Here is a 15,961-nt window from a genome sequence, read left to right as displayed (position 1 = left end):
GGCCAGCCCTGCTCCCCTGATGCTCCCAGCGCTTCCTGCATCCAGTAGACCTGGGTTCATCTACCCAGCATCAGAGCTTTCCCTGGCTTCTTTCACGTTCAAAGAGGGTTTACGAAGGACTCTGTTAACAAAATGAAGTTTCTTTACAGTCCACAGGAGACCCCAAGTTCTCCGATACATAGCTTTGTTCACATACATTTTTCTCGTTCTAAAAATTACATTTTTACCTATTTAACTTTAACATTAATATGTATTAGATGGAGAAAAATTTGAAAAAATCTATGAAAGAAAATAATCATACAAATAGCATTCAACAAACAATCATAATGGGCCAGGAGCATTTATACATTTTTTTCAAAATTTTGAAACAATTATAGATTATTCATACGAAGTTACAAAAATAGGGCAGAAGAGGCCTCCTGTACTCTTTTTCTCTGTCCTCCGTGTGGTAATGTTTTATGGAACTGTAGCACAATATCAAAACCAGGTGACCAATACAACTGGTGTAATTCACAGGCCACACTCAGATTTCTCGGTTTTACCTGCACTAGCGTACATGTGTATGAGGTCAGTCTGTGCAATTTTATTCTACATACAGCCACCACCACAATTGAGATGTGCAATTGTTCTATCATCGTGAAGATCTCTTGGGCTGTGGAAGGGCTCCTCCCAAACTTTTTACAATGTAACAATATCAGACTCCATTATTCATTTGTAGTTCTGATGTAACTGTAACGTAAATCATACCTAGCCAGACTGTAGAATGTTAATGTCTAAACAACCAGACTCTAAAATGCCCACAGAAGGGAGAACAAAACACAAAGTTGTAAGAAAGGTTGCCATGATGCCTTGCTCAGCACTCAGCTTCTAGATAGGAGTTCGCTTGGACAGTGTCCCCAGGACGAAAGCTGCTTCCTGGGAAAGAAAGGCCTGAATGTCCCATCTCTGCATAAGGATCCCGCCACATTTCTACTCTTACCCAGTCACCCTTTCCTCTCTTCATCCCTAATCTCTGGAAACCACTAATCTGTTGTCCATTTGTATGATGCTTTTTTTCTTTTTGGGAATGTTCTGTAATTGAAATAATTGTGAAAGATAATACTAAATATCATTGACTGAGCACTAACTTCACACTAGGAACTGTTTCAGGTAACAACTATGTGATCCTTTCCACAACCCGTTCCAGTAGCTTCTATTATTACCATACTGCTTCACAGGTATGGAGACCGATTTTACCCTGCCAGAAACTAGCAAAGCTGAGATTAACTTCTAGATCTGCCCCAGACTTGGAGGTTGATTCTATACACACTATATTCTCCAAAAACAATGCGATTAAGTGAAAATCATTAATTAAAAAGAAATTGGAACAACTCTGTTTTTAACTTTTTTAAAAAAATATTTACCACTAAGAAGCTCACAGGTCAGGGGAAGACAGTGGGTTCAGCTCTGGCTGGACGTGCATGTGTTTATTGATGGCTTGGGTATCTAGTGTTTCACAGCTGAACTCTGATGAAGGTCACACTAGCCCAGCCCCAGACTGAATCTTTCAGGGTGTGGACCATGTCCCAGGCATCCTGATATCCTCAGAGCCTCATCTCACACTGAGTAGTGAAGGGGAAGGGGGGGAGACCTGGAGCAGGTAATAAATGCTTGCCCAATAATTTAAAAGCAGATTCCCTAGCACCCCAGAGAATGCTGCCTGGGTTTCCTTGCATCAATGCAGTGAGGCTGGAAGGTGCTGTAGGCAACTGAACACAAAAGCACCCAAGCCAGAACAGACACATGGGAACTGTGAAAAGAGTGAGTGTCTGTATCAGGATCAGTGAGAACTCTCTGCTTTCCATGGTACCCATAGACACCCCACATTGCCGCAGTGGGTGGAGTTTGCATGTCACTAATCCTGAAACTTGGAAATAATGCTCAGGAAACCGAAGTGAGTTAAGCAGGGTTATCACAAGTTTGTACTGGGAACCAAGATGTCTAGCTCCCCATGGAGAGTCGTAGCCTCTTGACATTGCACAGAACTTTTATCTAGACTTCTAGGAGTCCTCCCTGTGAAACCACAGAAATGTTTGTAAAGACTGTCTTTTACTGGAGTCACACTTAAAGATATATATATATATATATTAGAGAGAGAGAGACAGAGAGAGAGAGAGATTGATTTTGAGGAATTGGCTCATGCAATTCTAAAGGGAAAAAAGTCTCACACTGTCACTGAGACCCTGGAAACTTACGATGTAGGGCACAGGCCTGGGAGACAGACAGTCAGGGGCAGAAGGAAGATCTGTGTCCCAGCCCAACAGGCAGAGTGAATTCAAGCTTCCTCTACTGCCTCTTGGTCTCTGTGGGCCCCAGTGGTTTGGATGGTGCCTGCCCACCCTGAGGAGAGCCATGTGCTCCGCTCTGTCCATCGATCCACACACTGAACTCTTGCAGAATCTCTGTCCCTGTCACACCCAAAAACAGTGTTCAGTCCAGATCCCGGCACCCTGTGGCCCTGTCAGGCTGACACATACACCAACCATCACCTAACGGGCTGCCAAGGCAGCTCCTCATATGTCAAGCTACCCAATTTAATGACCTTTTAATGAGAATATATTCCTATTGTGATTCTCTTTTTTGATACAAAAGTGGTATGTTAATAGATCCCTGTGGTCCTACAGCACTTGTGCCGCAGAATATGCGTGGCCCAGTGCGATGCAGAAAAAGTGTGATGGGGTGCTGATCTGGCTTCTATGGGGACAAATCATCAGCTCACACAGCCTCACAGCTGAGGTCTGGATTTGAGTTTCAGAGACTGTTATGTACCACACTTGGATGACACAGTGCTATAAACCTTCCAAAACACTGTAGAGATGATAAAAAAGCATGATCCATTTAAAAATTAAATATACCCTCCAGCCAAGTAGATTCTGAATTCTGAATTGTCACTTAATAAAAATGAATTTTTAGTTTTAACTTAATAAAAAATGAAGGGTAGCAAGAGATGGCAAGAAATGAATGTAGAACTTTCACTTGGTAGTCAATATATTTCTGTATGGCTTGAAATTTTATAATTAATTTAGAAGCTTTAAAACTGGGCCTAGGGAAGAGGTCAGTGGATAAATGTGGAGAGCAACCAGATTGTATAGCTCCAAATCCTGGAATTATTGCTTAATAGCTACGTGACTTTTAGTAAGTTACTCAGTCTTTCTGAGCTTCCTCCTATGTAAATAGAGATTATAATTATACTGCATCTCTAAGAGTTTTTGTGGCTTAAGTGAATTAACATATGTAAAATACTTAGAAAAACTCCTGGTACACAGGAAGCTCTCTATCTTTACTAACCTTTATTGTAATCAACGTAAACTGAGCCCACCCAGACATGCACATAGCACTTTAGTCTGCTGCATCTTTGCCCAGTTCTTGGTGTCTCAGATTGCGGCTTTTGCTGTTTCTTGCATCATACAAAGTCTCTTGGAAGAATTACCTGCACTCCCTAGAGGAGGCTGCAGCCTCCGATGAGTTTGATGTTATATCCTGGACAGTTTCCATCAGAAACTCCCCCTGGACATTGCAATCGTTCTGGATGGAAGGTTAAGTTTCTTCATGCACTAGAACTTTGCCTAATTGATTTTCAGAGTGTGGCATAGATTAATATGCTATGGCTAGTGTGTGTAGTAAACATGTAATCATCACATTTAAGAGAATTAAGTCATTTTCAAACTTCCTTTTTCCTTTTAAAGAATAAATCTACTTCTTTCAGCTTGTTCTGTTCTTCTATATAATTTAAAAAACTAATTAGGAGATTTAAGATGGCTTGTTCAATACATTCTGACTGTTTTAGCAGGTTGCTATAACAGAATACCAGAGACCAGGTAATTTGTAAATAAAGAAGGTTGACCTGTCTCCTAGCTCTAAAAGCTGAGAGGTTCAAGAACATCATGCTTGCGCCTGACAAAGCCCTTTATGTTGTTCAAGTGAGAGAGTGAAAATGAAGGCCAGAGAAAAACAGGGGGCTGATTTTGCTTTTCTAACAAACTCGATCTCATGATACCTAACACACTCTCATGGAAACAATGTGTATTCATTCATGAGGCCCAAGTCCTCACTACCTAACCATCTCTTTTTAGGTTCCACCTCCCAAGATTGCTATGTTGAAGATTTGGTTTCCCATGCAGGCACTTTGGGGACACGTTCAGACCACAGCATTTGTGTTCATTGGACTGATAAGCATCAGTGTATCCATTCTGCATTCATCATCTTCCATTGGGAAAAATGCTCCATAGGAGCTGTGTTGATAATATAAAGTCATTAAGAACATTCAATATTCCAAATGTGAATACTGCTTATGTTTAATATAAACATTATAAATGATTTACTTCTTCGTTTTCTCATGACATTTAATGCAATAAGTCCCAACTGGGGGTATACGGCAAGACACTCTATGGAATCATTTAGCATAATGGAGTGAAGGTATTTGTTATACTTGCTTTAAAGGAGCACAGATTTGCAAGGAGCTAGGTAGACCGGAAACCTAGGCCACTGGGCCATGAGAACAGCACTGCTTGGCACTCGTCAGTTCATGGAAAATTCAAATCACTTCAGTGATATCAATGTATGAGTCTGATCATGTAATGCAGACTTAAAACAATTCGGTGATTTCATGTCTCTTTTCACATCTTAACTTTTGAATGACATTAAAAACCCATCATAATCCGGGTCTCACCACTCTTAGAGCTCAACTTTTGATCATTTTTTCTAGTTGATTCGGATGCATTAAATAATGCAGAGTTTCAAGAAGATCCTAGACTATTTAGTATTATAAGTCTCTGCTGAGGGTTCCTCTTGTTCAGGCTGCTCATCCTGTAAGGGTGTGCTCGCTCATGTACCCCCCTTCCGAAGCCTCTTTGGCTTTGCCACCTACTGTGATAATGTATATTTTCCAAAGATGATCACAACAGTGTTTCCTGATTTGCATCGTCTCCCTTCCTCTTCTCCCAATGTGAGTTATAAATTCCTGGACCTTTACTCTGGATGGAGGTATTTGTGTCTGTTCATGACTTTGAGATTCGGCCATAATGTAAGACACAACCGCTCATGGGAGGCACCGATCACTGCTTGCTGGAACCCAACCACTCTGCCATGAAGAATCCCAGGCCATATGGAGAAAGGCCAAGTGTAGGTGTCTTAGCCCAAGGCCTTACTGAGATGCTTGGCAGCAGGCAGCATCAGCCACCTGCCATGTCTATTGTTAACCTTTGGAGGACTTTTCCAAGACTACCTGGTCCCTGGAGCTGGAGAATGGTATTGGATTCCAGATGTGCATAGTAGGTGTGCTCATTGATAATGGGAAGTGTTATAATTAAGTAAATATTCCCTCTGCTGGAAAAAAGACAAAGTCATACATTGGTTCTTCTTGTCCTCTCACTGCGTACCCAAGTTTAACTATAATTTAACTATCAGTCCAGCTTGTAATTGGGGCCATTATCTTGTTTTATTAACAATGGATGGTTCTCAGTCATTTTCTCTGCTTGCCAGCGGATTTTCCTGTGGAATTCTCTCTTCCCAAGTGTCTTCTATGTCAAGCTCAGAACTTTGCAAGAAAGGTGACTGCTACAGTTTTCAAGTGTTGCCTAAAGTTCAGGAATTGGATGTGCTCTCCTCATGCAGTGGTGCTGGAAGGCGGGACCTTCGAGGTGATGATCGGATCAGAGGGCTGTGACCTTGCCAGGGATTGACGCTGCTATCACAGAGCTGAGTTCCTTGCTGCAAGAGTGCAGTTGGCTCCACTGTAAATGGAAATTTCAGTCCTCTTTCACAAGTGTTCTTCTAACCTTCAGCCCCCCACCATGGGCTAAATAGCAAAAGGCCCTCACCAGATAACAGTGCCTTGAAATTTCACATCCCAATTTGTAAAGCTATAAAATATAAATTTATTTTCTTTATAAGTTACCCAATCTGGACTATCCTCTTGCAGTAGCACAAAATGAACAAAAACGGTAACTTTTAAACTACTGTATCTATTATATGTATATCACGAAATCTCAAACTTACTGATAAATATTGAAGGAAAAATTAGGAAATGTATACCTCATATACTTTTTTTAAACTATTAATATCTACTAGATTCTTTTTAAACTATTAATATCTACTAGATTCCTCTCTGGGGTGAGAAAACATTTTTATAGTTCATAGACTCACTCTCTATAATTGTTTGACAAATGGGGAGGTGGATGGAAGGATTCCTAGCACATCTAACCTAACCCTGAGCACAGGTTGCTCACTTCAGTGTCTGACTCCTATTGAATGTGCACCTCCTGACCCCAAACCCACAGCTCAGTGGTGTGTTTGAATCTTTACTGGGAGTTTTCAATAAGGGGATGCTCAGCTGTGTAATTGTCTCAGCATAAAATACCTCACACCCACAATTTGAAGGCGGAAAGGATTATGTTGGCTTACATTTGCAGTCCTTGGTCAGCTAGCTCCAGGGCAGGATGGCATGGCAGAGGGGCACAGCAGAGGAAATAAGCTGACAGAATGCCGAATGAGTAGCAGAAAGTCAAGGGAGGAACAGGGGAAATACATTCATACATCCAGGCCACGCTCCCAGTGACCAAGCTCCGCCTCCCAACCTCCCACTTTAGCTATAAACTCACTGGTCTACTATGCTGATTCTCACTTCTGCATGATCCAATCACTTCTAGAAGCCCCACCTATGAGTGTGGGAGCCTTTGGGAGAACATCTAGATATAATTTGTAAGTACAAGGTGTGTCCAATTATACGCAACTTGAACATTTTCTTATCAACTTTTAAATAAGAAGAAAAATAAATATAGCATCTAGCCTTGAGGATAAAATCCAGATCAGTGGAGATGTTCCTCCTTCTCTTCCCCATGCTCACACAGTTTGAAGTATCGCCAATGCTGGCTTAGTGAATTCTCCAAGGAAACAAACTGAGCTACGTTTCTGGCCAAAGAACTTTCCTGACAGCTCGTGGAGGATCTAGCATCCCTTGTAAAGTGGCTTTGTTCCTAAAGATAGAGGGTTTGTTTCATTCACAGTGAAAGTCCTGCTTCAAGAATGGACTCAGCTTAAATTAATCTTTCCCTTGCAAAAACGGGTGCCTCTGGCAGGCCCTAAAGTTGGAAATGTTTGATTGTTGGACTCCGGTTTGAAGAGAATACAATATACCTAAAAAAACTACTCAGGATATTGACCCAAGCTAAGCATGGTTTACTTTGTCACTTTTAAGAGTTTCATAAAAATGAACCGATTGTACAAATGCTCTCTTTTGTCTTTAACTTTTTCCACTTGGCATGTTTTTGAAATTCATCATTGTATATTCCAGTAGACCACCCTCATTTCTAAGCAGTAAGATACCACGTGGATTTGACACACTTTGTTTATCTGTCGATAGGTGTCTAGTTAGTTTCCAGTTTGGGGCTATGAGTAAGGTGCTATAAATTTTCTGTGAGTGCTTATGTAGACACACACCACTGTTTCTGTTGTATAAGTATCTAGAACTGCTACAGCACATGCTAAGTGTGTAACTTTGCAAGAAACTGCCAAACTGCTGTTTTGAATTCCTACCCATAATGTTTGAGAGTTAATCTACATCTTTGCCAACTGTTGGGATTATCAGTTTTTCTAATTGCAGTCCTGGTGGATGTGCACTGACATATCATTGTAGATTTTTTGTTATTAGCAATACACATTTACTGTACATAAATTTGCATTCATCTTAGGGAATATATATATACATATATATATAGCACATCTTATTTATTCTTTTATTTTGAAACAAGATCTTACTATGCAGTTCAGATTTGCCTTAAGCTTGCTAGGTAGCCCAGGTTGGCCTTGAACTCATGGCAATTCTCCTGCCTCAGCCTCTTGAATGGTGGGATTATAGGTGTGTGCCACCATGGCTGGTGATTCTTGTTTTTAATCATTGTAGATTTAATTTGCATATGCCTGATGACTAATAATATTTTGGATATTTTCTTAGGTTTATTTTCTCTTCATAGATATGATTTTACAACTGTAACAATTCTTTAGCAATTCCTAATGTTAATTGTGCTATCTTTTGGCAGTAATAATAATGCAATAATTCTTCATCAAATCTCTGTCTGGAATAATAAAATGCTACAAAAAGTGTAGGTAGGTAATCCCCCCTTTTTAAAAAGTTTGACCAGTTTTTAAAAACTGATTATAAAGTCTTAAAAATCATGCATGTGTATGGAGTACCATATGATGTCTGGATAAATGTATATTTTATAATATTCATATTTGGGTAAACAGATCAATCTTCTCAAATCTTTATAGTAACAGCATTCCAGCTATTTTCTTCTAGCTGTTTGAACTTTATAGTAATCGTCCTTGCCTTTAGTGACCTTACTTCTTACTAACCACATTCCATCCTGAAGGGGAGGGGAGGAGTGACCTATCACCATTTCTGCCAATTTTGTCTGCAGGATGTCGGGAACAGTATTTTGTTTTATAAAAGAATACAAATATGCTCACTTTTAAGAACACTGTAGAAGACCAACCATAACTCGGTGCGATCACAGCTACTCTCCATGCAGCCCTGCAGCATTTGAGGTGGGGGGGGGGGGCAGAGAGCAGGTTTGGGCCCTGGAACACCAGTAGTAACAGCAGGTTGCTTGCTTGCATTGGTCTGACTGCTGCTTATAAAGGAGCCCTGTGAAACCATCCCTAGAAGTTGCTTCTCAGTTCTGCACCACAGTCGGAAAGCCGTGAAATGTTCCAACCATGTGACCCTCCCTGGGACCCAGAGATCTCCTCTCTCCCAAAGCATGGGCTTAAATCATGTTGCCTCCTAATATCTCTTGAAAAAGATTTTTCAGGGGACCTAGTGTTTGCCTATAGCACTTTCTGTGGTCCTTTGATTTGGGAAGATAAAGTGAAGATAGTAAATAACTTTTATTTCCTCTGAATTTGTTCTTAATAAGGGATCATTAGCCACTGACTTTTTTTCCTTCCTCTGGTGGCCTATGGGACAAATATTCCCATCAGCAACAATGGCTGGCAATGGCAGAGATTCTTCCCAGGCCTGGGATGAGTGGGTGAGTATATTCCCTGAAGAACAAGAGCAGGTACTAAAATCTCTGGGGTAGAGATAAATATATATACTTTTCAGAAGTTCCCAGCTGATCCTGATTTACCCATCCTTCCAGCTGTTCACTACTTTGTCACATTAGCCTCTATGTTAATCTATGTTAGTGCTTCTTATGTCCTTCTAACAAATGAAACTGAAGTCATGAAGAGCTCATGGAAGTATTTACTGACTATAGTTCATATTGGAGGGGTAGTGTGGACTGTTACCTGAAAGGGTTTTGGCCCAGACAGGACACTGTAGCTGGTGAAGCCTTAAAGGCAGAACCAAGGAGCTCTATCTCCCTCACCCCTAGGAATTTACCTGTGACTCCATCTTCCCCGCCCCTTAGGAATTTACCTGTGGCACCAAGCAAAGACCAATGGGCTACCCGTGCATCCCTGATGCCCCTTTAGATTCCACCCCAAACCAAGGCTACTTACTACCCCCCACGCCACGTGTCCGCCAGAGAGATAGCTGGACTCCAGCGGTCGAGGGTTTTGGTTTTCTCTCTTCATGTTCTCAGAATAAAGGCCTCTTTTGTTTTATACTTTTCATCTTTTGGATATAATGTTATCATTACTCCTCCACTCTCCTGCCAATTTTGTTTGCAGCATGCAGGGAGCAGTATTTTGCTTTATAAAAGAATAAAAAAATTTTAAGATCACTATAGATTAAAAATAAGGCAGCAATGTATTATAAAACTTCCAGCGTGTGAGGGGCCACAGTTACATACGTGTATTAGAGAACTCTTCAGTTCTGCTCTCCCAACCATCCACTTCCATTCCCAGAAAACCCAGGTGATCTGTGCCCCTTTCGTGTATCACATGAAAGTTTTTCTTGAGTGAAAACATAGCTGCTGTACAAAAAGATGAATCATATTGGTCTCTGCTTAGAGGTTTCCTATGCTAAATTAAACCTGATGCTAAGCCTAAGGGGATTGCATCATTTGAGAGAAAAAAAACCCAAACAAATCAAACCACATAAACCCTAGTAATTCTCATTCTGCTTTTGTTTTATCTTCAGTGCTATGTGTTGTGAGAACAGGTTTAAAATTTCTGATTGCTCTGCCACATGGCTCTAGCCAGGCCAAGCTGCCTTTCAGTTTCACTGAATTGCTAGGAACTCAAGGGGCCCCATCCCAGCTGGCCTGACACCAAACTTCTGAAGGGGTCCACCGTGATGTATATGCAGCCCAGTGCCAAGGCCTTGGACAATCAGCTTCTCTTTGCTGAGCCTCCTCTGTCTTAAATCAATATGGAGAGATTTTGACTTAGAAATAAAGAATTCAATGAAGAAATACATTTTTTGATGGTGTTTTTACTGTGATAGGCAAGTGATCTATCACTCAGCTACCTCCTTATGAAGAAGTCTGATAAACAAAACTAAAGGGTCCTTTCCAGAGCCATCTACGAATGGCTGTACTACATATTTTTGTCCTTTCTCAGCTCTGTAGTGGAGGAACATTGTCCCTTTTGCAGTCAGGATTCAATAACATTGTCCCTGATTTCACCCCAAGCAAAAACCTCTTGGAAGCAAGCATCACGTCTGAAACACAGCCTGGAAAACTTCTGGCTGCTAGTAACCCTTGTCCACTCTGCTCGATCTTCGCTCTGTCTGCACACCTCTCCAGATCCAAGTTTCCAGGTCAGGGAGCCCTAAGAGGATTAGAGCTGGCAGAGGAGCCTCACAGCAGCTGGGCAGAGCCCCGGAAAGCAGCCACATGGCCTAGTCTTTTCTCTGCCCATGACTGTCTCCCTCCAAGGGACTGCTTCTCCTTGGATTATGAAAATTTGGATTTGAAGCCTCTTCTGGTCTCTAAAGTATTTAAATTGGGCATCAGGGAGCTGTGATTCCCCATTGAGGCAGCTGGAGCAGCAGGAGCCCACAGCTCAGAACAAACTTGTTTCTCCAGCCTTCTAAGACTTGGGACCAGAAATTGAATATGAGCTCTTTTAGGGTCTATGATTTAGGACTGTCATTGAAGTGTTTTTTTGTGGTATATTAAATTACTTCCTATCTCACCACCTGATCTGAGGTCTGGAGCAAAGGGATCACATATTACTTGTCTCTCAATCTGCTTGTGTTAGGAGTTCAATAAACCAGTCACTGCATTTAGATCTGAATCATGGATGAGCCACCTAGAGACTGGCCAGCACACAGGTCAGGCGGCCTGTGCTTGCCACACAATAAGTGGCACACACACGATAAGTGGGGTCACAGCACATTGGAGGATGTGGGAATAGCAGCATCTTTCTGTCCAAAAGGGCAATAGAGCAAAGCAAGCCTACTGCATAGTGCTTGCCTCTTGGAGTCTGGAAGTCAGGAGAGTGTGGCATGCGGCTGGGCTTCTATCCCTACTCGCTCCACTTAGCCAATGTCGCTACCCAGTTTCAGCTCAGGGCTGAAACTTCCTCTTGGGGTTTCCCTCTTACCCAGCCCTGACTCTTAGAGCCTTGCCTCGCTGCTATGGCAACAGGTTCCAAGGTGACAAAGGAAGGAGCTGGGTCTGTGGATGAAAATTTTCAGACCGTGGAGACTGAACTGCCCTGCACTGCCTCTCTGTCTTCTGTGCTCTCACTCAGGCAGAACTCAGCCTTCCAGCCTTGCCAGCACCACAATGAGCCTGACCACGTGTGAGTGGAAAAAAGTTTTCTATGAGAAGATGGAGGTGGCAAAGCCAGCTGACAGCTGGGAACTCATCGTGGACCCCAACCTCAAGCCCGGTGAGCTGGCTCCTGGCTGGAAGCAGTATCTAGAACAGCATGCCTCAGGCAGGTGAGCCACTGAAGAGGGCCCTGCAGGGAGCCCTGGGTCACAGCCAGGGGTCACCTTCCAAGTAGACAGAGTTTGGTCCTGTGTTCAGTCCTACTCTGTATCAGCATCAATGGGGCAGCAGAGACAGGACTGCTAGCTGTGCCACAGATTCCCTGGGTGACTCTGGGAAGTTATGTTCTCTTTTTGGACCTCCAAGATGTGCACATTAAATGATAAGCAATAATATCTCCAATGCTCCTGTGATCTCTGATATTTAAGGAGTGGTTAGAATGGAGAGTAGGTGGCTCCACTGGACCTCAACTAGAAACTGGGAGGGTGGGGCCTGCTCTGGTCCTAGGTTTGCATCTTCAAGTAACTGAATGCAACTTGATCTCATGCAGAGACTCTTACCAACCATTCCTTATGTGCTAGAAACTAGATTTGTATTTAGCTACTTTCAGTAAATTTTCCTTTCTGGCTCTGAGTTCTTGCATTTGCAGAATGAGGATTTGGCTTTTGATAATCAATCTCTTCCAGTTATCTTATCTGTGGGTCTGCAAAACTACATGTGTCACTTTGGGCAAGTCAACTCGTAGGTGCTTAGGCTCAGGGTCCTCTATCCAAGGGGGGATGTTCTTCTAAACCCACACAGCTCTCCATCTTTTAGAGTGATTTGCGTTTGGGACCACGGCATCACTTGCCCCAACTGCCTTAAACCTACCTGCAGAGTTAGCACAGTGCCTTTATTCAAGGGAAGCCAGCAGGTGCCTTCTGGATGCATGGACACAGAGCCGGCCCCGTGGACACAGGCATGCATGCAGAGCCCCTCATGGTGCAGAGTGGTGCTGAGGGGGCAGGCCAATTTGTGTACCGACAGTTGAGCCGGTCTTAACAAAAGTCAATTCAAATTCATTCAAGAAGCATTTGTTGGGTTCCTGTTATACACTGGCAACTGGCTTGCTTCTAGCTGGGTACACACGATGGACCTTTTACAGTTTGTGTTCCTTCTTATTCCAGTAGTGACTAGCTGATTCTTAAGGTCTCCCCTCACACAGGTCTGCTATCATTGTGTTTAAGATCAGGGGTCCAGATGGAGGGTGGGGACACAACTCTCTCTTTTTTTTTTTTTTTTTTTTTTTTTTGGCTTTTTCGTTTTTATCGGTACCGGGGATTGAACTCACAACTGCCTGCTTTCAAGGCAGGTGCTTATGCCGCTGAGCTAAACCTCCAGCCCCCAAAGGGGACACAACTCTCAATCAACTCAATTAGAGAAGTGCAGGAGTCTGAAAATGGAGAAAGAGGCCCAAAGGGCTGAAACCTTGAGTGGGTGCTCATATTTCAGCGCTGACTGAATCCTTGGGTGGGGCCTTATATTTTGCTAAACTCTTGCTTCAGAGCTCAGCTGGATCTCTTACTAGTTGGCGACCTGGGGTCCCAGCAGGGCTGCAGAACTGCTAACCCTCTTCTCACTCTACCTTTAAGCCACTGGGTGCATTAACCCTGGTGCTGTGGCTCAGGAATCATCAGGGCCCTCTGCTCTGCCAGTCCTGCCTGTGTGGTGCTGGCTATACTGCTGTGCATATATTGCAGTCTCCCTGGGGCTGGGGGTGGCTTGACTTCACGATTATTCACGGCTTGGACTGAGTGGTGCTTGGCATACAGCAAATGCTGAAGGTATCCAAGAGATCCAACCCTGGTCCTGGTCAGAAGTCCTTTAAGGCCTAAAAAGAGCCAGCCAGGAAGGCACACTAAGTCCAGTGGACACTCAGTGGCCCCAGAAGTCTCCATTGTGCGGGCCTAGAAGAGTCACGTGGGGTGAAAGGCCACAAGTGCTCCATCTCTAAATGTGTACAAGCACTGGGGAAGGATGGGCAATACGGGGTTTGGCTGAGTGGGGGGGGGGGGCAGGATTAAAGCTCAGAACTCACCCTTCTGATGTTCACTGCAGAGCTTCAGTAGGATTTTGTGATGATTTGTCAAGGGACAGGGGACCATTCTTTGTAAAGATAAGTGGACCAAACTTGGCAGTCCCTCCTTGGGCCAGTCTGTCTCCATCCACTCATTCTCAGTGGTGTATTGTGGACCTGCAGTGAGCCAGGACCTATGCTTGGCATTTCTTTTTCTAAGAGCAAGCAAGATGTGTGTGTCAGATAATGTAGGTCATCTCTATTACCAGAGTCACAGGAGGTCTGAGCAGAAGGACCTTTATCACTCTCCACGGCACTGCAGGTTACAGCCAAGAAATGAGGCTGGCCGGGGCTGCCCACTCCAAGGTCAGTAGCAGAGGCTGCAGGGAGCTTGCTGGAGGTCCGGTATAGACCACGCTGGATGCATGACAGCTCCCGTAGGAGATTCCTGAGGATGCTGCCCTGGCCCAAGGATGTCCCCGGGAGGAGGGTGCAGCTGGGGGTTTCAGAATGCTAATGAACCCACAGGGCAATAAACACTCTCTATCCTTTTCCAGGATCAAGGGTAGAGGCCTTTCCCTGGGTTCCCCAGGGAGGATTACTCAGGGCGTCACCTTCTTCTCCTCCCTGCAGGTTCCACTGCTCCTGGTGCTGGCATACCTGGCAGTCGGCCAACGTGGTCATCCTCTTCCACTTCTACCTGGACCGCGCCAAGAGGACAGGCTCGGTGCGCATGCGTGTCTTCAAGCAGCTGTGCTACGAGTGCGGCACGGCGCGGCTGGACGAGTCGAGCATGCTGGAGGAGAACATCGAGTGCCTGGTGGACAACCTTATCAGCAGCCTGCGCGAGCAGTGCTACGAGGAGGACGGTGGCCAGTACCGCATCCATGTGGCTAGCCGCCCCGACAGCGGGCCGCACCGCCCCGAGTTCTGCGAGGCCTGCCAGGAGGGCGTCGTGCACTGGAAGCCCAGCGAGAAGCTGCTGGAGGAGGCTGCCACCTGCTCCGATGGCTCCAAGCAGAAGGCTCAGGCAGGCTTCGGCTACAACTTCTTCTCCCTTCGCTGGTGCATCTTGTGGGGCTGCCTGTGTCTGCTCCTGGCCTACCTGCAGTTCTCCTTCCGCAGCCCTGCCTTCCTTTAAAAGGGTCCGGAGAAGCAGCTGGGAGAGGGCCCATGGGGCTGGGAGTAGGGAGGACTCAGCCTGGTCCTGATGCTGGTAGATTCGGTGTAGGGCTCTGGACAACTCAGTCACCTTTGCTGAGCTCAGCCTGTGCCTCTGTTTACTGTTTACTGGTTCATCGTTAAACTGTGCAGCATGGGAGGGAGGGGAGGAGGCTCTAAGGAGGTTGGGGAACTTGCAGACTGCACATTAGTAGGAGATGCACAGGAGGTGTCCCTCTTCCTTCTCTTCCTCCTCCTACATTCCTGGCCCATGTTTTGCTGTTTATTTCCATATCGTCTGCCCTATTAAGGGTTAATACTTAGCAGAGCACCACCTGAGCTCTGATTCATGTTTGTCCTCTTTGCTTTCTTTATGTGTCTTGGGGCAGGGAGAATGGTGGCCTCACTTAGGGCACAGGAATAAAGTCACTTGGTCTCTCTTCTGAGAAGGCTGCTCTCACCATTCCAAGATGCTCCAGGTTTAACTCGGGTCAGGGGGTTCTGGACTGGGATTGTCTAGGGCTATGCTATGTAATACACTTGTCCCTGGCCATATACGACTATTTCCATTTAAACTAATTAAAATTAAATAACATTAAAAATTAAGATTCTCAGTCATGCCAGGCCCAGCTGGGCCCATTGCTCACCTGCGATGACCTGTGGGAAGATCAGTGTGGGACTGAGGAGTCACCCTCAGGGTCTCCAGAGATCTGTCTCCCCCTAGCATAAGTCACCCTGAGGTCTCAAGGCAGCACAAAGGTACCAGGCTGTGGCTATCAACTAGCATCTTTACTATAGCTGTGGTCTGTGGATCTGGGGATGGAAGGTGCACAGCATCTGAGGTGCGGACTGTGAGTGGAAGGGGAAGAACATACAAAACGGAGAGAGGAGAAAGGGCTGGAGGAGGTGGGGCGGGGCGAGGTGTGAGGGGAATTCCAGAAGACAACCATGTCCAGTTTCTTCTCTGTCAGCATATCGTGTCCTTTGCACATTTATCTAGAAAGACCCTTCACTGGTGCCACACTGTCCTCTAACAATT

General features: G+C 44.5%; 1 protein-coding gene across 1 annotated transcript; it reads left to right on the top strand.

Annotated features, from left to right (window-relative positions):
- The first annotated feature begins 11,539 nt into the window (after nt 1-11,539).
- On the top strand, nt 11,540-14,902 carry Rtp2 (receptor transporter protein 2). Its single transcript, XM_003476937.3, has 2 exons — nt 11,540-11,875; nt 14,395-14,902. The coding sequence occupies exons 1-2, from the start codon at nt 11,613-11,615 to the stop codon at nt 14,900-14,902; spliced, it is 771 nt and encodes a 256-aa protein (XP_003476985.2). The 5' UTR covers nt 11,540-11,612.
- Nucleotides 14,903-15,961: the final 1,059 nt, after the last annotated feature.

Source organism: Cavia porcellus, unplaced genomic scaffold (genome assembly GCF_034190915.1).
Source record: "Cavia porcellus strain 051 isolate PalLab524CR breed Dunkin Hartley unplaced genomic scaffold, mCavPor4.1 scaffold_14, whole genome shotgun sequence".
Classification (NCBI taxonomy): domain Eukaryota; kingdom Metazoa; phylum Chordata; class Mammalia; order Rodentia; family Caviidae; genus Cavia; species Cavia porcellus.
Note: the sequence above shows the minus strand (reverse complement) of the source record. Positions and strands in the feature narration are given on the sequence as shown.

What these genes read in the sequence shown, in the direction of transcription:
- Rtp2 (XM_003476937.3), top strand. Translation starts at nt 11,613, where the DNA reads ATGAAAATTTTCAGACCGTGGAGACTGAACTGCCCTGCACTGCCTCTC. An exon ending in GAACAGCATGCCTCAGGCAG is followed by an intron (nt 11,876 to 14,394) that starts GTGAGCCACTGA and finishes TCCTCCCTGCAG; the next exon opens with GTTCCACTGCTCCTGGTGCT.